The sequence below is a fragment of the Otolemur garnettii genome, unplaced genomic scaffold, assembly GCF_000181295.1.
Source record: "Otolemur garnettii isolate 467f Iridium unplaced genomic scaffold, OtoGar3 scaffold00021, whole genome shotgun sequence".
Lineage (NCBI taxonomy): Eukaryota > Metazoa > Chordata > Mammalia > Primates > Galagidae > Otolemur > Otolemur garnettii.
Window position 1 is genome coordinate 16,355,108 of NW_003852416.1, and position 25,632 is coordinate 16,380,739.

General features: G+C 38.5%; 1 protein-coding gene across 1 annotated transcript in view; it reads left to right on the forward strand.

Moving 5' to 3' along the window:
* CFAP43 (cilia and flagella associated protein 43) overlaps positions 1-25,632 on the forward strand; it is a 99,653-nt gene that overhangs the window by 14,030 nt on the left and 59,991 nt on the right. Inside the window, exons 5-12 of the mRNA XM_003787347.3 lie at positions 292-442; positions 7,038-7,197; positions 8,868-8,935; positions 11,282-11,413; positions 15,846-15,962; positions 17,125-17,205; positions 20,487-20,635; positions 23,071-23,174. Coding sequence (XP_003787395.1) covers positions 292-442; positions 7,038-7,197; positions 8,868-8,935; positions 11,282-11,413; positions 15,846-15,962; positions 17,125-17,205; positions 20,487-20,635; positions 23,071-23,174 — 962 coding nt within the window. The remainder of the gene's footprint in view (positions 1-291; positions 443-7,037; positions 7,198-8,867; positions 8,936-11,281; positions 11,414-15,845; positions 15,963-17,124; positions 17,206-20,486; positions 20,636-23,070; positions 23,175-25,632) is intronic.

Below are 25,632 nucleotides of genomic sequence, written 5' to 3' on the forward strand. Positions count from 1 at the left end.
CACATAGGACCTGCCTATACCCCCATCAGCATTCAAATTTACAACTCCTGTGTTAGAGAGTAACTTTGAAAAAATTTTGATAATCCCTCTGTACTTAATTTAAAACTGGGTATAACTTGTCCTTTTATAACATATTACATATATTTTAAATATACCATTTGGCTTTGATCTCCTTTTTCATTTTTTATGAGTTATAATACCTCCCCACTTCTATAACTACTGACATGAAGTGGTTACACCAATGATTAGTTTCTGTTCATCTGATTGTGCCTGGTGTCTCTTCTTCTACAGGACGGTAAAATTACCTCTAGAAGATGGGTCATTTTTGAGTGAAACAGACGAAACTTTCCCCCAGTCATTGCCCAAAGATCCCATCTATGGACCTGTGCTGCCAGTGTCAGCCATTGCTGGACTAGTCGGTGAAGAGGCAGAAAACTTCAGGGTAACTACCTGGGGTTTTTTTGCAGTTTTTTGGCCGGGGCCAGGTTTGAACCCACCACCTCCAGTATATGGTGCCGGGACCCTACTCTTTTGAGCCACAGGTGCCACCCAACTCCCTGTTTTTCTAACAGACTGAGGTTAGGAAGTGAGATGTCATCCTGCCATGCAGGATAAAGTGGATCATCTTAGGTTTCAATATGGATTCACCAGGGAGCCTGGGAGAAATGCAGCCCCTGGAGTTTTAGGTTAGGATGACTGGGATGATGATGGCACTGCTAACAGAAACATGGAGCCCAGATGTGATTTCCATCTGGACATACTGGATTTAGAGTATAGGAAAGACATCAAGCTGGGGGTGCTGGGTGGAAGTTGGCAAAGTAGACCTTGTGTTAGGGAGGAAGAGATAGGGTCAGACAGAGATGTCAGTCCTCTCATAGACAGGATGGTGGGAGCCCTGGGGGTGTCATGACCAAGGGAGAAAGGGCACATAAGAGGGAGAAGAGCAGGGGCAAGCTGACTGCCCGAAGTCGGGAGGAGAAAGAGGAGTCAGTCTGCAAGGCACAGTCCCAGAAGGAGGAGTGATGCCAGAGAGAAGCACAGGCTGTAGAAAACAGAGGAAGAAGTTTCAAAGGGGGATTTTGTCCACTGTCATGCATTCTCCATTCATTCATCCACCTGATGTTTATTATCAAGCTCCTGTGTAGCAGGTGCTGCTTTAAAGAGTCACAGGACAACCAACCAGGGGTGCCACCTCAGGGAGACAGAAGAACAACAAGTGAAGAGATACAATAAAACACTGCAAGATGTGATCATTATTATAACAAAATATATGGAGTTGGAGGCAGCAAAGAACAGATTAGTCAAGGAAGGTCAAGGAAGGCCCCTGGGGAGATGACACTGAGCTGAGAGTTGGAGGTCAGGGAGGTATTTTATTTTATTTTATTTTTTTTTTTTTTTGAGACAGAGCCTCAAGCTGTCCCCCTGGGCAGAGTGCTATGGCATTACAGCTCACAGCAACCTCCAACTCCTGGGCTCAAGCGAGTCTCCTGCCTCCGCCTCCCAAGTAGCTGGGACCACAGGCGCCCGCCACAACGCCCGGCTATTTTTTGGTTGCAGCCGTCATTGTTGTTTGGCGGGTCCGGGCTGGGGATTCGAACCCGCCACCTTAGGTGTATGTGGCTGGCGCCTTAGCCAGTTGAGCTATAGGCGCCGAGCCCAGGGAGGTATTTTAGATGGAAGAAACTGCATGGGCAGAGGTCTCAAGGGCATCCACCTGGGGTGAGGGCTGCAAGCAGATTATTTGAGGATCTTTTTGCTCATCTGTGATGTTCCATATCCCAAAGAGTATGCACGGACCTTTTCTTTTGCTCATCAGCTGTCCTTATGTTTGTGGATTTAATGTATGTCCCAAGGCAACTCTTATTCTTCCAATGAGCAGCAGAGAAAAAAGGTTTGACATCCTGCTAGAGGAAGAAGAGAACTGGTCTGTGTGAGGAACTGAGAAAAGTCCAGTAGTTTGGAGCAAGAGCAAGGGGCAGGGAGGTGCAGGTGGGCTCAGGAGGGAGGCCAGGAACAGAGAGCAGCACAAGCGTGGCCTTGAGGTTAGGAGATTCCCTCCCTCCTGAACCTGTGCTATGCCCATGCTTCTGTTAAACCAAGCCAGAAGGTAGAAGTGGAAGAGGTTCCTGAACGTTTTTGACCACTATAAAGAATTAAGCTATAAATGTTAAAGATAATTCAATGTGAAAATTTATGATAAAAACCTCTGTGGCAAGCAAGAGAAAAAGTTGCATGTCCTTGATTCAATTTTTTTAATCATGGAAAGAGATTACAGTCAATGCTCCGTATCCAAGGCTTCCACAGCCATGGATTCAATCAACGGTGGATCAAAAATATTTGGAAAAAAATGAATGAATATGTACAGACTTATTTCTTGTCATTATGCCCTAAACAATACTGTATAACAACTATTTACATAGCATCTACATTAGGCATTATAAGTAATCTAGAGATGATTTAAACTGTGTAAATACTATGCTGTTTTTAATCGGGAACTTGACCATGTGCAGGATTTGGTATCCGTGGAGGTCCCTATACACGCTGAGGGATGGCTTTAATTCCTGTTACAGCACAGGTCTTTGCCCTGGATATAGTATAACCACACTCAGCCACAGCGGGGCAGCAAAGTAAAAAAAAAAGAAAAGAGATCAGCCATGGAGATTTTCAACTTGAGAGGCAGAGCATGGTGGCTCATGCCTGTAATCCTAATACTCTGGGAGGTTAAGGAGTTGGAGAGCAGCCTGAACAAGAGTGAGACCTTGTCTCTAAAAATAGCTGGGCATTGTGGCTGGCACTTGTAGTCCCAACTACTCCAAGGCTGAGGCAAGAGGATCCCTTGAGCCCAAAGAGTTTGAGGCTGCTGTGACCTATAATGATGCCACAGCACTCTAGCCTGGATGACAGAGTGAGACTATGTCAGTAAATAAATAAATAATTCACGAGGAAATGTTAATAAAACCATATACTTTGTATCAACTACTCCAAGGCTGAGGCAAGAGGATCCCTTGAGCCCAAAGAGTTTGAGGCTGCTGTGACCTATAATGATGCCACAGCACTCTAGCCTGGATGACAGAGTGAGACTATGTCAGTAAATAAATAAATAATTCACGAGGAAATGTAATAAAACCATATACTTTGTATGTATGTATGTATACTTTGTAACTTTGTAAGTTAGAAGTTGATTTTTCCTGTGGTTTACTCTTTCAATTTATACATAAATAATGTGAGGAAGATGGCTAAAACATTAATGTCTGTACAGTGACTGAAAACATAATGAAAATAGATTTCAGATGTCTTGATCCCGTTCCTTCCTTTGAATGTTATTTCTTTTGACCTGAGTATCAAAGGCAAATAAATCAGTAATGACTTGGTCTATATTAAGGATCTTAAAACTTGGCAAGTTGGGGACTTTTACAAAATTGCAAACATTAAATAGTACCATTATCTTGCTTGTAACAAGACTAGAAGTTTCCTTTTTCCATCTACCCTTTTTATTTTATTTTATTTTATTTTTGCAGTTTTTGGCTGAGGCTTGGTTTGAACCCACCACCTCTGGCATATGGGACCAGCACCCTACTCCTTTGAGCCACAGGTGCTGCCCCCCTTTTTATTCTTTTAAACAGAAATTGCTAAATAGGAATCTCTTTTATAAACTCAGATATTTTGAAACATGTTTGGATTTTTACATTTTTCTAAAGCAGTATTAATTTAAACTCCAATTTGTCATGTTTGATTTCCACATCAAAGTGTTTGTTAGTTGATTCCAGGGGTCTGAAAAAAGGAGATGATATTATTGACAAATATTTTTAGACTCTACTGACATCTTTCCTATTAAAATTCTCAGAACTTTCAGAATCAAAAATTGTTGTTTCTGCTCACATAACTCATATAATATCACAGTCACATTTAAATGACACTAGACATGTTTATTGGTGAAAGAAAGTAATAGGAAGTCAAGTCCAGGTTCATCTTAAAGAAAGAAAAGCCACATACAATGCTAGTTTAACATACAAAGGCCAGAAAGGTCCAGGTTTTAATCCTTACATTCTGTTTCATACACACAGATTCAACGGTATTGAGAATAAGATGTTTGGTGTTATTGCTTTTGTTTTAAGCTTTTGACCCTATTGTTATACCAGATAAGAGTCTATATTTTGGGGATTTATAGTCTAAGGTTAAATGTCAGCAAGACAATTAAACTTTTAAATAATAGCAATTCAGTGAATAACTCTTTTCTTTATGAGACAAATCTCAGTCAGATACAATAGAAATGTCATTAACCAGCAGCAGTTTAATCCACTTGGTTAATTTTGCCTTTTTCTTTGTCCACTGGGTAATCAGATTATGATTCAAGTATTTATTTTATTCCCCCCTCATATTTTTATTGTTTGGGATTCATTGAGGGCACAAAGAATTAGGTTATACTGATTGTATTTGTTAAAGTCCCTCTTATAATTGTGTCCCGCCCCCAAGAGGTGTGCCATACACTGTGACCCACTACCCTCCTCCCTCACCCCTCTCCCTCATTCCCCTACCAACCCCTTGTATTAGCTCATCTACTGCCTTCACGTGAGAATTGAGTATGTTGGATTCTTGCTTCTCCATTCTCGAGTATTTATTTTCTAACTATCCAAGATTATGAGGGAATGAAATAGCCCAATAATACAAAAAGTCAATCTGTCCTTTAAAAAAAATTGTTATGGTGAATGCTCTGTGTGATGGCTGCCTTACTCACATTTCAAGGTCCAATGACATTTCTCTCTCTCCAGTCCCCTCGCCCCAGCAAGAAGAACTCATTGCTTTCTCACTGCTGCTCCTGTGCTAGTTACACACCTATCTACTCTGACCTACCATGTTTTCTGATTCTGATGTTTGTGATTGCCTGGTGAGAAGAGGGATCCCTTAGGATCTGGTGCAATCCTTGGTTATATAAGCAACTACTGAAATATCAATCATGCCACAAATTTGTATCAGTTGAGAATCTAATAGAAATAGTTATTGGGCAGTGCCACACTTACCACTACTTTGAATCTACAAATGTTGTGTAAATTAAAAGTACTATATAACATATTATTCAAGCAACTGAGTATTTATTAGAAGGATGGTTTACATACATCAGGGATTTTTGGATAGAAAAATACAGATTCATAATCTTCCCCCACTGTGAAACCTATTCCAACTCAGCCTGCTTTATTTTTTTCTCACAGCACTTTTTGATATACGTACTCATCATACAAATATATATATGACACAATATGCCCAATATGTAATAAATATTGTTACACCACATACACATTCTATGTATTTAACTTCCTAATTTATTTTCACTCTTTGTTTCCCCTCACCAGGTATAAACTGCATGCAGGCAGGGATTATTTTCGTTTGTTTGTCTGTTTGTTTGTTTTTGGTCTGTTTTGTTCACTGCTACATCCCTGTGCTCAGAACAGTGCCTGAAGTATAGTAAGTGCCCAACAAATGTTTGTAAAGTGAATGAATACCTGTGCGAAAATATGAAATAAACATGGATCTCATAAGGAATTTCAGAGTTTTGTGAATTTGGCTAATAGTTTATTTTAAAATGCCTCCTGTGTCTCTGTGCATAAGGATACATTCTGTGTGGCAAATGCAATTCTAAGTAATAGTGTAGCATAATAGAATGCTCAGATAGTGCTAAACATTATATTTTCAATAAATAAAGAAAAAATAAGCTAGTACATTTGACTAGTTCAAATATAAAGGAGGGAGTGCCGTATTCTGGTATCCTGAATTCAGAATCTTAATCAGTGCTGTGGGAAGCACATGCCTTAAATAGTTCCTGCAGCCACCTCCACCGTGAAGGAGAGCAGGTGGTCCCCAGCTTACAGGGAAAGGGGGAGCAGCCTCTCCCTGCAGGATACCTGAGCCTTTACAGTTGCAGGTGGCACAACACTGAAGTTTATCTTCTAAGGCAGAGATCAACACTCTGTGGCCTGCTTGTGATGGCCCAAGGTTAAGAATGGGCTTTACATTTTTTATGGATTGCAAAGGGAAGAAAAGGCTATGTAACACGGACCTATGTGATCTGTAAAACCTAAAATATTAATTATCTGGTCCTTTCTGGGAAAAAAATTACCTTAGACCCTTGGTCCGTATTGTTTTTAGTCCCCAAAATCAGCTTTCCTAGATATATCTTTTTCTTCTAGGTCCATTTTGTGCATTTCTCTTTCCATGGAATCAAAGTCGCACAGAATGTTTCATGAACCAAATGACAGCAGCTACTAGAATCAGGTGAAGGGCCCTCTTCTCATTCCCCATGAACGCTCACTAATGGCCGGAGGATCCACGCCAACTTCTCTCTAGCCACCAAGGAAAATCACACTGTGCCCCTGCAGAAGCGGGAGACACACAGGCTGATGAAAGTCTTCCTCCGAAAGGATGGGGGTTTTTGTTTGTTTGTTTTTGAGATAGAGTCTATGTTGCCGTTGGTAGAGTGCCATGGCGTCGCAGCTCATAGTAACCTCCAACTCTGGGATTCTCTTGCCTCAGCCTCCCAAGTAGCTGGGACTACCGGTACCCGCCACCATAGGACCTGGCTATGTTTTTGTTGCAGTTGTTTAGCTGCCCCAGGCCAGGTTTGAACCTGCCATCCTCAGTGTATGTGGCTGGCACTGTAACCACTGTGCTACGGGCGCTGAGCCAAAAGGATGATTTTAGCTAGACAATGACCTTCTTAGTTTCAAGACACCCTCCCCCCAAAAAATCCACAAAGAAACAGTTCAGAAGTTATTACTCATAACTTCCCCGAGAATCTGTGACAACAGGATTGAATGTGTTGACATAAACACCTTATTTTTTCTTAGTGAATTAAAGTATATAGGGAGAAACAGGGAGGAAAAGGGAGGAAAGAGTAGTTCACTTAGCTCCTGGCCAATAGCGAGAGCAGTGAATTTACGTAGGCCCACATGCATTGATTTCTTTTTGGCAGTTCCACTGGGTATCTCTCTGGCTCTTCGCCATGACTATTTTCTTAACACAAGGTTTTTATTCTTTCCCCGAAGCCAAAAGATGACACGTATCCTTTCCTTCACCCCACTATGCATTGCTGGACTCCAACGAGTGATCTGTACGTTGGCTGTGAAGAGGGTCTTCTTTTAATGATTGATGGAGAGACCTTGAAGGTGACTGTGCTCAATAAAGCCGAAGAGACGCCACCCCTGGGTGAGAGACCACTCTGCCTCATATTCCCAGAAGTGTAGCTGTAGGTGTTGATTTTGTTCATTTTTCCCATTTTTCCCCTTCTTGGAGACATCTTTGATTCCTCTAATCTGGCTCACTAGAAAGTCGGCCTCTTTCTGGCCTTGTCTGAGATTCTGTGGGACTCACTCCTTTGTTAGAGCCACATCCTGTGCTAAACAATGGCCCAGGTACATGTCTGTCTTTGAAGCCAGGAATATGTCTTATGCATTCTTTGACTCTAAAGTATAATCCCAAATATCTCTACAAAATAAACTATCACCTATTTGTGTTTGTAAAATGAATTATAAAATGTTTCTCACTTCTAAACTCCTATCACACCTCTAATATATCTTACACAATTTATAACTTAATCGTATGTAGTCTCATATAGTTCACTATTTCCTTCCTACATATTATTTCTTACGATTTTCATGATATGTTAGAAATGCTTTCAAATACATATTTATCAAACCTCTACAATGTGAAAGACATTAAACAAAGTGCCTTAGAGGCTACATAGATGATAAACAAATAGCCTCATATTTTCCATCCTTAAGGGACTTAGATTTTATTAAGGAGAATAAAGCAAACAGGCAAATTACACCCCAGGTAGATAAAAATGATTTCATTAAAAAAAAAAAAAAACCTTCTCAATGTGCTATGGGGATTCAGAGATTGGGAACAGTACAAGTCATTTTGAAGATTTCATATGAACTGGCCCTTGAGGGATGGGTGCCTAGGCAGAGGTGTGGGCAGGTGGAATTTTACTTGTCTGAAGCCTCAAGTGTTACAAAAGAGTAGTGGAGGATGAAGGGCATCCTCTGGCTTTTCATACACAGCTAAGGTGTTTATACTTGATTCAGCTGACAATGGGCAAACATCAAAAACTCCTAAGTGGGGACATACCCTGACTAGAATTTCACTTGGGCAGATTAATTTAGCCACAGTTCAGGAAAGGAAGATCCTAGAAGTGGGTGGCATTAAACAGCAAGCACCTGGACCATGCCAGGAGTTGTACAAACTCGGACTCCAGTGGTATTTGGACTGGAGGAGAGGGGACTGCTGGGAGGTGAACAGTCTTTGTGGGAAATGCAAGTGTGCATCTTAGCATCTAGTAAAATGCCAGGTACATAGTATGCAGCAAACAAATAATTAGATGATGCGACCTGAGCCTTTGATTTTGTAGTTCTTATTGTTTGTCTAAATAAAATAGTAATATGCCTTTTTCATATTTTCCCCCAAGGATTATATTTAATTAACAAAAAATGTTTTTATAGAAAATTTTCTCTTTTCACTTTTTGTCCACTGCATTTATTTATTGACGTATATATTTATTGACATATATTTATATATATTATATATATTGACGTATATATTTACATACAACAAAATGCACAAATCTTAAGTATACAGTTCCCTAACAATATAATTTTAGTTTGTTTTTTTGGCTGGCCTCTTAAAACCTTGACAAAACTTTCCTAAAAAATAAATTTGTTATATAATTTTATAATGTCAGTTATATAGACCCAATGATACAGAACTTGCAACTTGTATGATTTATATTAATGATCATTACAAAGCAACTTTTATTATATTGTTTATTGTAATTTTAATTATGTCACCTGTTTTACCTTGTTTTTCTCTTCCTACAGACGAAAGAAATCTTATCACTCCGATCACCTTGGTGTATCAAAAGGAGGGCGTGTTTGCTTCTGGAATTGTAATGAAATTTTTTTTTTTCAAAATTAATTGCTTTCAAGAAAATACACAATTTTCATTTGCTGCCATGTAGTATTTTTTTTTTTTTTTTTTTTTTTTTGAGACAGAGCCTCAAGCTGTCCCCCTGGGTAGAGTGCCGTGGCATTACAGCTCACAGCAACCTCCAACTCCTGGGCTCAAGCGAGTCTCCTGCCTCCGCCTCCCAAGTAGCTGGGACCACAGGCGCCTGCCACAACGCCTGGCTATTTTTTGGTTGCAGCCGTCATTGTTGTTTGGCGGGTCCGGGCTGGGGATTCGAACCCGCCACCTTAGGTGTACGTGGCTGGCGCCTTAGCCGGTTGAGCTATAGGCGCCGAGCCGCCATGTAGTATTTTGAGCCATATTTCAGGAAGGCAGGGCTATTGAATTATTAATTAAAATTGTTTGTCCTTTGAATGCTATTATAAAATTTTTTATTTTGAAGATTTCAAATATATACAAAAGGAAGGACAAAGTATAATGAACTACAATATATCTATCTTCTTGCAGGTGAACAAAAATAGAATTTAAAAATCCATTGCTCCCAGTGAAAAAGTATTTAATATCTTTAATCCAATCCCATGCCCATTTCTGCATTTACTGTATTAGGTTGTCATTCATGACTTTAGAAACTTTTTTCTAAGCATAACTCTTGTGTACACCCATTTAGCTTACACACATCATATTGCTAATGTTGATATTAGAATTCATATTAATAGCCTCCGTTTACTTGGTGCTTATTTTGTGCCAGGCACCAAACTAAGTGCTTTACTTGTATTATCTTATCACTCTGTACAACAACCTTATCAAATAGAAACAATTGACACTCTTCTAATACAGACAAAGGAACCAGGTCTTAGAGAGGTCACCAGCAAGTGGAGGAGTTAGAGCTCAAGTCCAGGTGTGTCAAACTCCAAAGTCTTTGCTTTCATTTATTAGAACACACACCTCTATTCTATATAGATGAAAAGGGGTCAACCTATGTTTTCCAATAATGTTGTAATCAACATAACCAATGCTGAAGCTTGGAACAGGCCTATACTAAAATTTTCGGTGTAATCATAGCTTTGTCTGTTCCATTGCCACAGATCACACCTCCAGGACCCTGAGGATAGCTAGGCAGTGATTCAGAGTGAGAGATGCAATTGCATCCCTGAGAAGCCACCTGGAGCGCCATTACTCAGCTTATAATTCCCTCCCTCAACCTTGCAGGGGATGACCTCCTCCTCCCTCCTACACTTAGTCTGCATTTGCGGCCTTTCGAGACTCTTTTCTCTTTAAGACCACCCTTGATGTTTGTTTTAACCTACTTTAAAGAAATGATTGTGGGATTTGCTCTGATGAGGGGTGGAGAATTATGACTAACTTGGAGAAAAAGCACCTTGCATGTTTTCCCCTCCAGATCCCAAGCATCTTAACCCATCCATCTCACAAATACCTCTTCTTAGTTATGAAAGGGTCTAAACTAGAAAGTGATGGATAGATTCACTCCAGACTTCTTCACTGTTGTAAAAATAACTGAAATTCCTCTAGAGAGTTGTTATATTAGCCTAATCCTATTCACAACCAACCCATTTTTATAGGATACCTGTTGGAAAAGAGGATGCAAATGGAATAAAAGACACATTCCCCACCCCTGGGTCATTTAGGGAAATAAGAAATGCATATAACAATGATCAAAGAGCATATATTAGGAAGAAAGGAGCCTGCTATGCATAAGCCACACAAACTCTACCCCATTTGCCCCACCTCCTAGATAGTGAAGAAGGTGGTAAAAGGAGAGATGCTAGAGAAGCTCAAAGAAAGAAATCAGTAAAATTTTAGGTAATTGAAAAATGTGTGACTAAAGAGGTAAAATTGAAGCTTGACCAGGGAACATGTTCAAAAGTTACCTAAATAAGGGGGGAGGATGGGTGGAGGGAGGGTGATTGGTGGGATTGCATCTATGGTTCATCTTTTAGGGGTACATGTGAATCTTTCTAAATGAAGAATATAAATGTCTTAACACAATAACTAAGAAAATTACATGAAGGCTATGTTAACCAGTTTGATGGAAATATTTCAAATTGTATATAAAAATAGTACACTGTACCCCATGACAGTATCGATATACACAGCTATAATCTAATAAAAAAAAAGTTACCTAAATAAATATGAGAGGACAGTGCATTATAAATAATGTAAACATAGAATGTTTATACTTGGATGATGACTCCAAAGAAACAATAGATCATAATTGATAAACTTTAGCTTATTTGATGAGGAAAATATCCTATGCATTGACTGAGACTGACTTTCTGCATTTATCTCTTCATTCTTTTTTCTCTAGGATGGCTTTATATATTCTTTTATCATTAAAGAGTCAAGTTACAAAATACAGGATTTTCTTGAGATTGAAGGGTCGGTTCAGTATTTGGTGTTTTCTCCCAATTACAAAATGTTGCTGATTCAAACAGACAAGGTATGCTGGATGGAAATTTCTTGATATGCAATTTTCAGATTGTATCATTGTCATTATTCCATGACAGGAATGAAAAGCTGCATGAGCTTCATGACACTGTACTGGTCAAGACTCTTTAGGTTACAAATAAAAAAAATACCTAATTTAAAAGGCCTAAGTAACAAAGAGTTGTTTGTTTATCATGTAATGAAAGGGGAAGAAGATGATCCAAATCCAGGAGCTCCCATGTTGCCACTGAGCTTTGTCTTCCTCTTGGGTCTATTTTCTCTTTGCGGTCTCCCTTTCCTTGCAGACTTACTACTTTGTGGTGTTAAGAGAGCCTCCTGTAGCTCCAGCTTATATCTCTTTTCTCTCTCTCTCTCTTTTGTGTGCGTGTGTGTGTGTGTATGTGTGTGTGTGTGTGTGGCTGGGGCTGGGTTTGAACCCACCACTTCTGGCATGTAGCCACAGGCGCTGCCCTCCAGCTTATATTTCTATTCTTTTGGTTACTCTGATGGAAAGATACCAGCTGGAAAAAACATCTTGGAATCTAGCTAGACCCATTGAACTAACTTGGATCACCTGTCTTCCCAGATGCAATCACTGTGGCCAGGAGAATTCTAAGCTCTGATTGGCCAAGCCTAAGTCATATGACTACCCTTGGTTGCTGGGTAGTGTCAACCTACTCAGTTGTGGACTGAGGTTTTGGGCATAGGTGATTTGCTAAGGAAAATATGGGTTCTGTAAGAGAAAAAGAAAGAGGAAGCAAAGTAAAAACAAATGTTCGATTATACTGTTACTAATTAATGGAATAACCCTGAAAGGTTAGAATCAGCAGACATTTATATTTCAGGCAACAATTTTAGATGGAGTACAAGCAAAATTCAATGGTTTTCTGTCTAAAAGGACACTTAAATTTCACTACAGAAAGACTTCAGTTTCTGGTAATTAACAAAAGGTAAAAAGAGTTGTGCTGTGGTTTAAGAAATAAATGAAAAACTTAAAATATCTATGGAGAACAGGAAACTATGTTTAAAGTATCAAGATAGAAGAGAGAAAAACCCAAATAGAACTTCTAAAAAAGAAAAAAATACACTAACAAAGTAAAATTTAAATGAACTTGTCTGATAAAAGATTGGACACAGCTCAAGAGAGAATCAATGAACTGAAAGACAGATCGGTAGTTATTCCATTTGTACCCTAGAAAAGCAGGAAAGTAGAAAATACAAAAGGGAAGGTAAAGAGACATGAATAATACTATGAAAAGATCTAAAATATGTTTGATTGGCATCCAGAGAGAGTGGGATAGAGGCAATACGTTAGGAAATTTTGGCTGGGAACTTTCCAGATATGATTAAAGACATGAATTTACAGAGTCAAGAGGTCTAGTAAATTCCAAACAGAATACATGACATGGTATCTATCTTAAACTCACCAAAGTGAAATTGTCAAAAACCAAAAGCAAAGAGAAAATTTAAAAAGCAGTCAGAGAAAAGACAACAAATTACTTCAAAGGATTGTCAATTAGATTAACATTTGACTTGTCTGTGGCAATAATATAAGTAAGAAAAAGTAGGATGATATCTTGTAGTTCACAGGTCAGCAAACTATGACTCCATGGGCCAAAAACCAGAATTGTTTTCTAAATAAGGTTTTATTGGAACACAGCCATATCCATTTATTTATGCATTGCCTATGGCTTCTTTCCCACTATAGTGAACAGTAAGTAATTGTGACAGAAGCCACATGACTTAAAAAGGCTTAAAAGGCTGAGGACATTTATAGAAAAAGTTTACTGACCTCTGATGCAGTGAAAGAAAATAATGACCAACTGGAATTCTATACCCAATAGAAATAAATTTTCAGTATAGAACCCTTTAGACACTTGAAATCTGAGAGTTTGTGAGAAGCTGTCACTAGAGAAAATTATAAAGAAGTCACTTCAAGCAGAAGGAAAATGATCCCAGGTGAACGGTCTGTGATGGAAGAAGAATAAAGAGCTGCAGTAATGTGTGAAGAATCATAAAGGAACACTAACTGTATAAAATAGCAAAAATAATATAAAATTAGGTTTAAAAATACCACTGAATTAAAATCCCATATAACAACAACGTAAGCTGGGAGGAAAAGTTATATGTAGACTATAGTGTTCCAAGGTTCTTGTACTACCCAGTAGGAGGGTAAAAGTTTAAGTAACTTTTGGTGTTGATAAACTAGGTGTGCATGTTGTGATTTTTAACGTAACCACTAAAAGAATGGCAATAGTAGATGTAATTTCCAAATTATAGAGGGGAGAAAGTGAAATGGTAAAAAAAAAAAAAGGTAAGAAAAGAACAAGAAATAAATGCAAAACAAGTGAGATAAATAGAAAATGTAAGTTAACTATTATGTTTAAACTCAAATATATTAGTAATTACAAAAAGTAAAAGATAATAATCTATTTAATAATCAAATATTGTCATTTATTTTATGAATTAAAAATAAAAAACAAACTGAAGTATGTGCTTCATGTAGATGTTCTACATCTAGAACACAAAAGTATAGTAAGATTTTAAGTAAAAAGGTAGAAAAAAAACAATTATCATGCAAACAACCAAAAGAAAGCCAGTGGAGCTGTATCAATATCAGGTAAAATATTAAGGTCAAAATTATTACTAAAGATAAATGGGCTGATTTCAGAATAATAAAAAAATTTAAATTCACCAGGAATATTTAAACATTTAAAGTATGTATGTATCAGGTTGGTGCCTGTAGCTCAATGGTGAGGGTACCAGCTATATACACCAGGGCTGGCGGGTTTGAACCTGGCTTGGGCCTGCCAAACAACAATGACAACTACAACAAAAAAATAGCTGGGCATTGTGGTGGGAGCCTATAGTCCTAGCTACTTGGGAGACTAAGGCAAGAGAATTGCTTAAGCCCAAGAGTTTGAGGTTGCTGTGAGCTGTGACACTACAGCACTCTACTGAGAGCAACATAGTGAGACTCTTGTCTCAAAAAAAAAAATGTGCAAGTACCTAATAACATAGCCTCAAATATGTAAAAGAAAACAAGGCAAAATAACAAGGGGAAACAAAGCCATGATATTACTGGGGCATTTTGATATACTTCTCTCAGTACACGATAGAATATACAGTGTATTTTCAACATATCAGCCAAAGTGAGCAGAGCATTTTTCTCTACAACTCAGAACCTGCCAATGATGTCCTATGTCATTCTGAGTAAAAGCCAAAATCCAGACTGGTTTAAATGGCCCTTCATGACATGAACTCCACCTCCAACCCCATGCCTTGTCCCTCACTTCTTTTGACTCTTGTTTACCCTGCCCCACCCATACTGGCCATCATGCTGTTTTCTTCAACATGCCAAGCATGCTCCTCCCCCAGAGTCTTTGCACTGGCTATATTCCCTCTGTCTGGAATGCTCTTCCCACAGAAATAACCTGGATCCTTTCTTCATTTCCTTCAAGTCTTTTCTCTAAAGTTACCTTCTCACTGCAGCCTTTCTTAGACATTCAGCTTAAACTTGCACCCTGTTAACTTTGCCATGTGACATTTCCCTTCCTTGCTTTACTTTTTTCTTCTTCTCACGGTTATTACTATTTAATTTAAAAAATAAATGAAAGGCAAAGTTAGCAAATATTTTCCAAATTTCGAACTCTATATAAAGTTGTATTTTCTAGATAAATAAAAATATTTATGTTTAATTCTAGTAAACTTGAACTTATGATGACTTGAAAGCAGACTACTTATTGCTCATTAAGTGGCCATATTTTATTACAGCTACTTGGCAGAGATATGTAAGTTGTAGGGTAGATTTTTTTGTTTGAGGTGAATTTGGTGGCTAAGAATGATAAACAAATCATAAAGTGACAGCTTCACCCACACCTCAACAATTTTTACACAGGCTTATCTAAATTTTATTTTTTAAATTTTTTACTTTTTTTACACAATTTTTTCTATTAAATCATGTCAGATCTATTAATGGCTTATTTAAATGTTAATTAGTGCCCCTCCCATTATGTTTAGCATGTGGTAGGATTTACTTCATATTTATAACTTTTCTGGTTTTCCACATTGTCCAAATTTTCTATAAAAATGGTCATTTTTAAAATCAGGAAGAAGTGTTTTGTTATGTTTTGTATTTTAAAAAACAAATGCCTATAATTGAGGAAGAAAATCTTATTTATGGTTATTTTAAATGAATGAATGAATCAAGAAGAAAATCTTGTTTGTGGTTATTTTAAATGAATGAATGAATGAATGAATCAACAAACAAACAAATCAAGCATCTAGATTTTCAGCTCCTCAAGGTCAGGTTGTTAATGAGTTGATCTACAATATCCCTCACCTATTCCCACATGATGCCTTGCTTATGTAGGCATTTCATAAATATTTGTTGAACTGTATAAACAACAATTACAGTATGTTTTTTTCTTTTGTATACTTATCAGGGATCTGTTTACATCTATACTTTTGGTGAGGAGCCTACATTAGATCAAATCCTAGATGCCTGTGATGGGAAGTTTCAGGCAATGGACCTTGTCTCTCCTGGAACTGAACACTTTGTGGTAAGGCATAATCTATTGTGTCTGTGTCACAGTAGATTTAAAGATATGTGACAAGAATTTAGAGATATATGAATTTAAGAATTCATACATGTAGACCCTATTCAAATGTAATCAGGTAACTTCAGCAGTTTGTGTGCAAAGCAATGCAAATAGGAGGCTCGGTCTATCCTTGGAGACTGCTGTAGAGATGCCAGTCACTTCCATCATCACAGAATGATGTCATCATATTGTGACTTCATCATATTGTCTTCTGAAAACAGCCAACCCGTTGAGATCTTAGGAACCATCTTTTCACCACCCAAGCTCTGCAAGTCAAGCCTTTAAACATGTTCATTGCTAATGAGCTGTCGACACGCAGTAAACCATTAGCATTTATGTACTTTCAGAGTAATCGAGCAGTAGCACCTGAGAGTAAAAATGAAATAGTTGCTGTGCACAATACGTGAATTCAGTCTGAGAAGTCAATAATAGTATATCAATATCCTCTCATCGATTGTAATGAATGCACTACATTATGCAAGGTGTTAATGATGTGTAGAGGGGAAGAGGAAGAAGAGGAATTCTTTGTTCTTTCTGCTCAGTTTTTCTATAATCCTAAAGCTGCTTTAAAAATAGTCTTTGAGGGTGGCGCCTGTGGCTTAGTGAGTAGGGCGCCAGCCCCGTATACCAAAGGTGGCAGGTTCAAACCCAGCCCTGACCAAACGGTAAGAAAAAATAGCCGGGTGTTGCGGTGGGCACCTGTGGTCCCAGCTGCTTGAGGGGCTGAGGCAAGAGAATCGCCTAAGCCCAAGAGCTGGAGGTTGCTGTGAACTGTGATGCCACGGCACCCTACCAAGGGCAACAAAGTGTCTCTAAAAAAAAAAAACAGTCTTTGAATTTTCAAGTAAATTTTATCTTAAATATCTTACATAAAATTTTATACTAAATCACTTTTGTAATTCTAATTAATTACTATATACTTAAATTGCATCAAAGATAATAGTTAATATTTGTTCAGAAAAGAAAAACTGATGTTGAACTTGCAAAATAATTATTTGTGATCTATATAAGTAAAACGAAATTTTATACTAAATCATCAGATTGACATACTAGGGAAGAAGATAAAACATGCTTCAGAAGAGTTTTATTTTCCATTAAAGTTTTGCTTTTCTTTCTTTTACAGACACTTACACAATTAGGGGAAGTTTGTATTTGGTGGATAGAGGATAGCACTTGTGTAAGCAAGATTAATCTGAATACCCCAGTAAGTATGCTTGACAAACAGATTTCTTAAGAGGTTGAATTCTGATCCAATCTACCTTTTCATATTTACATGTCAGTGGTCTGTGGAAATACTTGCTACAGAAGCCTTATTGCATCTTTACTTTACTTTATAAATTGAAGTAATTCTTATGTGTAAAGTGTTCCACAGCCCAGAGGGTGGAACACAACATACTATATTTGTTATAGGAAAGGCTAAGTTTTCCTGTGGTGGCAGTTGTTTTTGAAACCCTAGTGGTTTATCTCTTACTCATGTGGCAATTCATTGTGGACTTGCAGGGCTCTCTCTTGCACGGTTTCTAAGGGAGCTAGACTAATGGAGTTTCCACCAACCAATAGCTACTCAATGCCAGGGCAAAATAGTGCTGGAGGGTCTTTCTCCAGGGGCAGGGGTGAGGGAGTGGGGGTGCTTTTGAGTCAACACTTAAGCACTTTTACTCAGAAATGAAATATCCTTTTGGTCATAACTGGATAAATGGCCCCATCTAAACTGCAAGAAAGAAAATTGGCACTCTAACCAGCTTAAGCCAAAATTTTAAAAGTGGGTTGATGGGCTCAGTCATCTATAAAATACAGACCTTGTCTGGCCTTGTATGTGCCTCAGTCCAGCAGCTCAAATGACAGACCAAGGGCCTCATCTTTCTGTCTCTACACTATGCCTTTAGTTTCATCCCACACCTCATTTAGTGGCACCCAGATGCCACAGGTGCCAACCTCACATCACACTGTCAAGGGGGAAAAACTCCTGCAGCAGGGGAAGGAAGATCAAAGAACTTTCTCCTTTGCAGGTAAATATCTTCTAATGTCTTAATAATGTCACTGAAATAATCACCATGGAGGGGGGGGCAAGAAATGCCAATTGGTATAAGCTCAGCCCTGGAAATGGAAGTCAGAGCCATTCCATTCATGGATGGCTTCTCAGTGGATATTCAAGAAAATTTCTGGGAGGGCACATGGATGGTGGGTGGCAAACCATAACTGCCCACAGCACCTGCACAAGTGACACCATTATTCATACTGCATTTTACATAAAATGCACTGGGCCTACCATAGTGGCTCATGCCGATAATCCTAGTACTTTAAGAGGCTAAGGTGAGAACATTGCTTAAGGCCAAGAGTTTAAGACACCTCTGGCTTCTTTTCTCTACAAAAGAAAAAAAAGAAGAAGACAGAAATAGAAAAATTAGCCAAAACAGCAACAATAACCAAAATTAGCCAGACATGGTGGTGCGTATCTGTTTTCTGAGCTACTTAGGATGCTGAGGCAGGAGAATCACTTGAGCCCAGGAGTTCAAGATTATAGTGAGCTGTAATTTCCACCACTGCATTCTAGCCTGGGGCACAGAATGAGACCCTGTTTCAAAAACAAATAAGAATATTACAAAATGTAAAGGAGCAAGAAACAATGGTAATGCTTCTTGGTCCTTTTTTTTTTTTTAATCATTTGCTGCATTTCATAGTTCTAGATGATAATATGGATCTTGGTAGTAAGTAGGGAATTTTTAATCCTTTCACTCTATAAGTCTCAATAATTACAAGACTAAGCATTATACCTTATGTAGGATTACAAAAACACCAAAGATAAATAATTCAACGGGGTAAAACTCTCAAAAGTAAAGGTAAAAATTCTCACCTAAAATACTGTGAGTATGAAAAGACCCCATGATCTATGTGACAAATGCTCTGTGTATCCATTTCTGTTAGAATTACTGGAACTGTAAGAGATCTTACAAGTTCATGCTATCAGAACTCTTTCTACGGATGAGAGACATACAAATGTTTAACAACCTATCCAGAGGCCTCTATAATCAGGACTTGTTCCTCTTGGCCAAGGAGGGATAGTAGGCACCATCAGACATCCTTGGCAAAATTTCATGAGCTCCAAACCAGGCTTGATACACTGACGTGGGTCAGCCTGCCTGTGTGAAGGAGATGCAATGGTCTTCTTTGGAGGAATGGAGGATATGGCTGTCCTAATCAGCAGACAGACCCAGTGATGCTGAGGCCAGATCTCCCTGCCTGTGCCTGAAAGTATGTTGCCTGTGAACTCTTTAGGCAGTGATCATCAGGGAACCCCCAGCACCACAGTGGCAAGACACTGACACTAGCAGTTTCCCTTGGTGGTACTGGAGAGGGTACACAAGACCCTTCTGGCTGTTGCTGTACATTTTCAGACTAGGCCACTGATTGTCCTGGAATGGAGGAGAATGTCAACCTATTATTTGGGGAGCACACCACACATACACACAGGGAAAATGAAAATAATAATAATGAAAGCCTGCTTAGTCGGAAGACTGTGCGTACCTAATGGGACAGGACCTGAGCTCTCATCTGAACTTGGTCACTGGCGATGGGCCTCCCTCTTCTATTTTGCAAAATGTTCTCTTAAGTTCTTTTCCAGCTCTAACTTTCCATGATTTTATTCAAAACCATCTCAAAGTGTAGTTACAGAAGAATAATTCCTATTCCTTAAGTGCAAATAAACTTATTCTCTGTGACATAATATTCTGTATAAATAATTGTGAGATAAACAGAAAACTGTTATGCATTGTTTGGTGACTAAATTCATGGTCTGGTGATAAAGTTATTAATAATTTCTTAAGCCTTCCTCACTCATACAAACATCACAAGATCTGCCATTATTCAGCAGATGAATGCTGATTTTAAAAGTCACTAACATTCTACAAAAATGTCCAAAAGTTACTAGAGGTTTATTTTAAATTTCTTATTTTATTTTTTATTATTTTTATCCTAATTGTTCCATAACAATTTACATCGATAATGGTATAATCATTTTATCATCATTTAGGGATAAAAATGAAACTATGATTTAAAGTTCAAGGAATCTATCTGTACTTTTGTCACTCTAATTTGAACGGAAAGATTCCTGTGACTTCTTATGCAATTGGTTAGCTCAGGAATGTCCAATCTACAAGGTGTGACAATTAAGTCTGCAAACTCATCCTAGAAAAAGTGCTCCACACCGTGATGCTCAATATCACTACGGTCACCTTCAAAGTACTCCCCGTGGCCACCTGGCGACCGTAGTGATACTCAGCAATGAAGCATAGAGCACTTTTCCCTGGAGGAGCTCACGGACTTAATTGTCCGATCTCGTATAACTTAAAGTAACACACCACACAATTCTTGCCACTCTTTTCCTTCTGCAGACTTTTCAAATAAATTGTAGAATTCTTATGTGTAGGACAGCAGGCTTCATTATCTGGCTCAGTGAAGGTAAACCTCTGTGTTTATTTCCAACAGACCACAGTCCTGGCTTGCTCTCCCTCCTCCCTCTCCGCTGCCGTGGGCACTGTGGGAGGCTCTGTCCACTTCATCAGCGTACAGGACGCGGAATTCCCCCACGTATTCCACAAGGCCTTTCTCTCCGAATCTTCCGTGCAGCACCTGGTGTAAGTACCTCCTCCTTCTGCGGCAGGCCTGCCAGGAATTCTGGTGAAGCCATCGTTCTTTTAGTTTTAAGTTTTTACACGTTTCATTTATTTCAAATATTAATATGAATATTAATACATTCGCTCAGCTCAATACTCAAAAGCAGGAGGGGTGTGTTAGGAAGTCCCCTACTCTTGTTCCCCACACACTGAATTCACTCCAATTTCTTGTGTCTCTTTTCAGAGACATTTTATCCATAAACAAGCAAAAATATGAGTCTTCCTTTTTTTTTTTTTTCGGAAGTTTTTGGCCAGGCTGGGTTTGAACCTGCCACCTCCAGCATGTGAGGCCAGCGCCCTACTCCTTTAAGCCACAGACGCTGCCCATTTCCTTTGATGTCTTTGAAGAATAATCAGGCACTTAGAGTATGCCGGGCACTTCTATTGTAGTATTTCTGTGAAGTACACACACTTAGTGTCTCCATTTTACAGATAAGGAAGATGAGGCACAAAGAGTTTAAATAAATTACTCAGTATTACACAGATGGTAAACAGCAAATTATAGGGTTAGGCTCCAGTCAGAGAGAAAATTGTATACAGTGTTCTAGACCTCCCTTTTTAGTCGCTTAATGGTATATCTTAGAGAATGTTTTATATCCTTATAAAGACCATCCTCATTCTTCTTTTTAGCCTTGTTGTTTGCATAATATAAGCATACTGTCTTTTGAAGCAATACTTTTAAAACTATAGACATTGGAGTTGGACTTGTGCTTTGCTAATTTTTTTTTTTTTGAGACGGGGTCTCTCTCTGTGATCTGAGATAGAGTATAGTGGCATCATCACAGTTCACTACAACTTCAAACTTCTGGGCTCAAGCAATCCTCCTGCCTCAGCCTCCCAAGTAGCTTGGATTCAGACCTGTGACACCACACCCTGCCAATTTTTCTAATTTTTGTAGAGATAGGGGTTTCTTTCTTGCTCAGTCTGATCTCAAACTCCGGGCCTCAAGTAATCCTCCTGCCTTGGTCTTCCAAAATGCTAGATTACAAGCTTGAGCCACTGTACCCAGCCTCTTTCTTTTTATAATTTATCATAATATACAGCTGGGCGCAGTGGCTTATGGTCTATAATCCTAGCACTCTGGAAGGCCAAGGTCAGTGGATTGCTTGAGCTTAGGAGATGGAAACCAGCCTGAGCAAGAGCAAGACCCTATCTCTACCAAAAATAGAAAAACTATTTGGGCATGTGGCAGGCACCTATAGACCTAGCTACTTGGGAGGTTGAGGCAGGAGGATCACCTGAGCCCAGGACTTTTAGGTTGCTGTGAGCTCTGACCTCAAGGCACTCTGCCCAGGATGACAGAGTGAGATTCTGTCTCAAAACAAAAAACCAAACGAACAAAAAAAAAAAAAAAAAGAATTGACATTTGTGTCCTGCTTTACACCTTGAGGTCATTGTAAGTTATTGAATGTTACTCTTGAAACACCAGTCAGAAAGGTATTATACTTGTCCCTATCAGACAAGTTAGGGATTCAGGTTCAGAGAGGTGAAGAGAAATATTTCCCCAGAACTGCACAGCTAACACAGAGGACCCGGCTCTGCCGTCTGTGTTTTGCCTGCCCAGCTCTGCCACTGCCACTCCTCCTCGGGGGGAGGCAATAAATAACCTCCCTTCACTTACCTCTGCACTCTGTACCACAGTTTTTTGTGTCTCTTCTTTCTCAGATCCTTATTCTAATTTACATCTTCCCACTTTTTCTAATTTGATGAAGGTATAGAAATGTTTTGCTGTGTTTTTCCTTCTCCTGTGAGGTAGCAGACACATGGTAATGAAATGGCACACCCATTACTAATTTTAGAATTGCTTATTTCCATCTGAAACATCAAGAAAACTCTACTGACGTATTTCCTGCACTTACAATGAAACAGTTGCCCATCTTTGCTGAATATTCTTTTTTTTTTGAGACAGACCCTCAAGCTATCGCCCTGGGTAGAGTGCTGTGGCATCAACAACTCACAGCAACCTCCAACTCCTGGGCTTAAGGGATTTTCTTGTCTCTGCCTCCCAAGTAGCTGAGACTACAGGCACCGCCACAATGCCTGGCCATTTTTTGGTTGTAGTTGTCATTGTTGTTTGGCAGGCCCAGGCTGGGTTCGAACCCACCATCTCTGGTGTATGTGGCTGGCACCTTAGCTGCTTGAGCTACAGGCGCTGAGCCTTTGCTGAATATTTCTGGGTGTACTTATAAGTTGCAACCTGGAAATAGCATTGGCCTGAACTATAGTAATTCCACCTATGTGTAATCACCCAAATTTTATGAGATCAGAGAATATTAAAAAATATTAATAAAATGTGACTTATTTTGAACATATCTCCATAGTTTTTCAATAAACTTCCTAACCATCTAATTGGTGAAACAAGAATAATCTGATAATTAGATTTTTTTGTTTTCCAGTTATGACCAGAGAGGAATGTTTCTATTTGTTGGAACATTAGAAGGAAAGGTCTTTGTTATGAATGCCAGACCCTCAAGCTCATTTGAGATTATTGGATTCACAGGTACAATATAGAATGTTTATTAATTTGAAATGTTGATCATTCTATTCCAAAGAATTTAAGGTTTTAAAAATGGAACTCAAAACAATTATTTATGGTAGATTTTCTAAAAGACAAATACTTAAGTGAAGTTAAGGTTATTTAGAAGAATTCTTGTGTTATATTTACATGTATTTGGAGTATTAGCATTACCTGCTTGGTACATGGTTGATGCTAAAATTTTTTTGGGGGGGGGTAAAAAAATAGAGATCATTTAATAAGTATTGAATTCACATAATAACCACAGTAATAGTTTAGAAAACATTGTTATTAACCAATGAAAATGGAGCCATTCTTTTGCTATGTCTAGCAATGTATTTATATATTTTTTTTTTTATTAAGTCATAGCTGTGTACATTAATACTATCATGAGGTACAGTGGGTTGTTTCTATATACAGTTTGGAATACTTTCATCCAACTGGTTAACACAGCCTTCATGTCATTTTCTTAGTTGTTGTGTTAAGACATTTATATTCTACATTTAGTAAGATTCACATGTACCCTTGTAAGATGCACCCTAGGTGTGGTCCCACCAATTACCCTCCCTCCACCCATCCTCCCCTCCCTTTCTCCTTTCCCCATATTCTTGGGCTAAAATTGGGTTATAGTTTTCCTATGATAGCTATAAATTAGTTTCATACTAGGGTTGAGTACATTGAATACGTTTTCTTCCATTCTTGAGATACTTTGCTAAGAAGAATATTTTCCAGCTCCATCCATGTAGACAGGAAGGAGCTAAAGTCTCCATCTTTCTTTATGGCTGCATAGTATTCCATGGTGTACATATACCACAATTTATTGATCCATTCATGGGTTGATGGGCATTTGGGTGCCTTCCATGACCTAGCAATTATGAATTGGGCTGCAGTGAACATTCTGGTATAAATATCTTTATTGTAGTGTGATTTTTGGTCTTCTGGATATATACCTAGCAGAGGAATTATAGGATCAAATGGCAGGTCTATTTTTAGTTCTCTAAGTGTTCTCCAGATGACTTTCCAAAAGGGACATATTAATTTGCAATCCCACCAGCAGTGTAGAAGTGTTCCCTTTTCTCCACAACCGTGCCAGCATTTGTGATTTGGGGATTTTGTGATATAGGCTAATCTTACTGGTGTTAGATGATATATCAAAGTAGTTTTAATTTGCATTTCTCTGATGATTAAGGATAATGAGCATTTTTTCATGTATCTGTAAGCCATGCGCCTGTCTTCTTTAGAGAAGTTTCTCTTCAAGTCCCTTGCCCACCCTGAGATGGGATCACTTGTTCTCTTCTTGCTAATGTTTGAGTTCTCTGTGGATTCTGGTTATTAAACCTTTGTCAGAGACATAACCAACAAATATCTTCTCCCATTCTGAGGGCTGTCTGCTTGCTTTACTTACTGTGTTCTTCGCTGTGCAGAAGCTTTTTAGTTTGATGAGGTCCCAGTAGTGTATTTTTGATGTTGCTTCAATTGCCCGGGGGATCCTCCTCATAAAATATTTGCCCAGACCAATTTCTTCAAGAGTTTTCCCTACAATTTCTTCTAGTATTTTTATAGTTTCATGTCTTAAGTTTCAGTCTTTAATCCAGTGAGAGTCTATCTTAGTTAGTGGTGAGAGGTGTGGGTCCAATTTCAGTCTTCTGCAGGTCGCCAGCCAGTTCGTCCAGCACCATTTGTTAAATAGGGAATCTTTTCCCTACTCAATTGGCTTGTCAAAGATCATATACTGATAAATAGTTGGGTTCATCTCTTGGTTCTCTATTCTGTTCCATACATCTACCTCTCTGTTTTTGTGCCAATACCAGGCTGTTTTGATCACTATGGATTTATAGTATAGTCTGATGTCTGGTAGCGTGATTCCTCCTGCTTTGTTTTTATTTCTGAGTAAAGTCTTGGCTATTCAAGGTTTTTTCTGATTCCATATAAAACAAAATATTATTTTTTTGAGATCTTTAAAGTATGACAATGGAACTTTAATAGGGATTGCATTAAAATTATATATTGCTTTAGGTAGTATGGACGTTTTAACCATGTTAATTTTTCCCAGCCATGAGCATGGTATGTTTTTCCATTTGTTAACATTGTCAGCTATTTCTTTTCTTAGAGTTTCATAGTTCTCTTTATAGAGATCTTTCACATCTTTTGTTAGGTAAACTCCTAAATATTTCATCTTCTTTGGCACTACTGTAAATGGAATAGAGTTCTTGACTATTTCTTCAGCTTGACTATTGTTGGTATATATAAAGGCTACCAACTTCTGGATATTGATTTTGTAACCTGAGATGCTGCTATATTCCTTGATCACTTCTAAAAGTTTTTTTTAGTAGAATCTCTGGTGTTTTCCAGGTATACAATCATATCATCTGCAAAGAGTGAAAGTTTGATCTTTTCTGATCCTGTGTGGATACCCTTGATTGCCTTTTCTTGCCTAATTGTG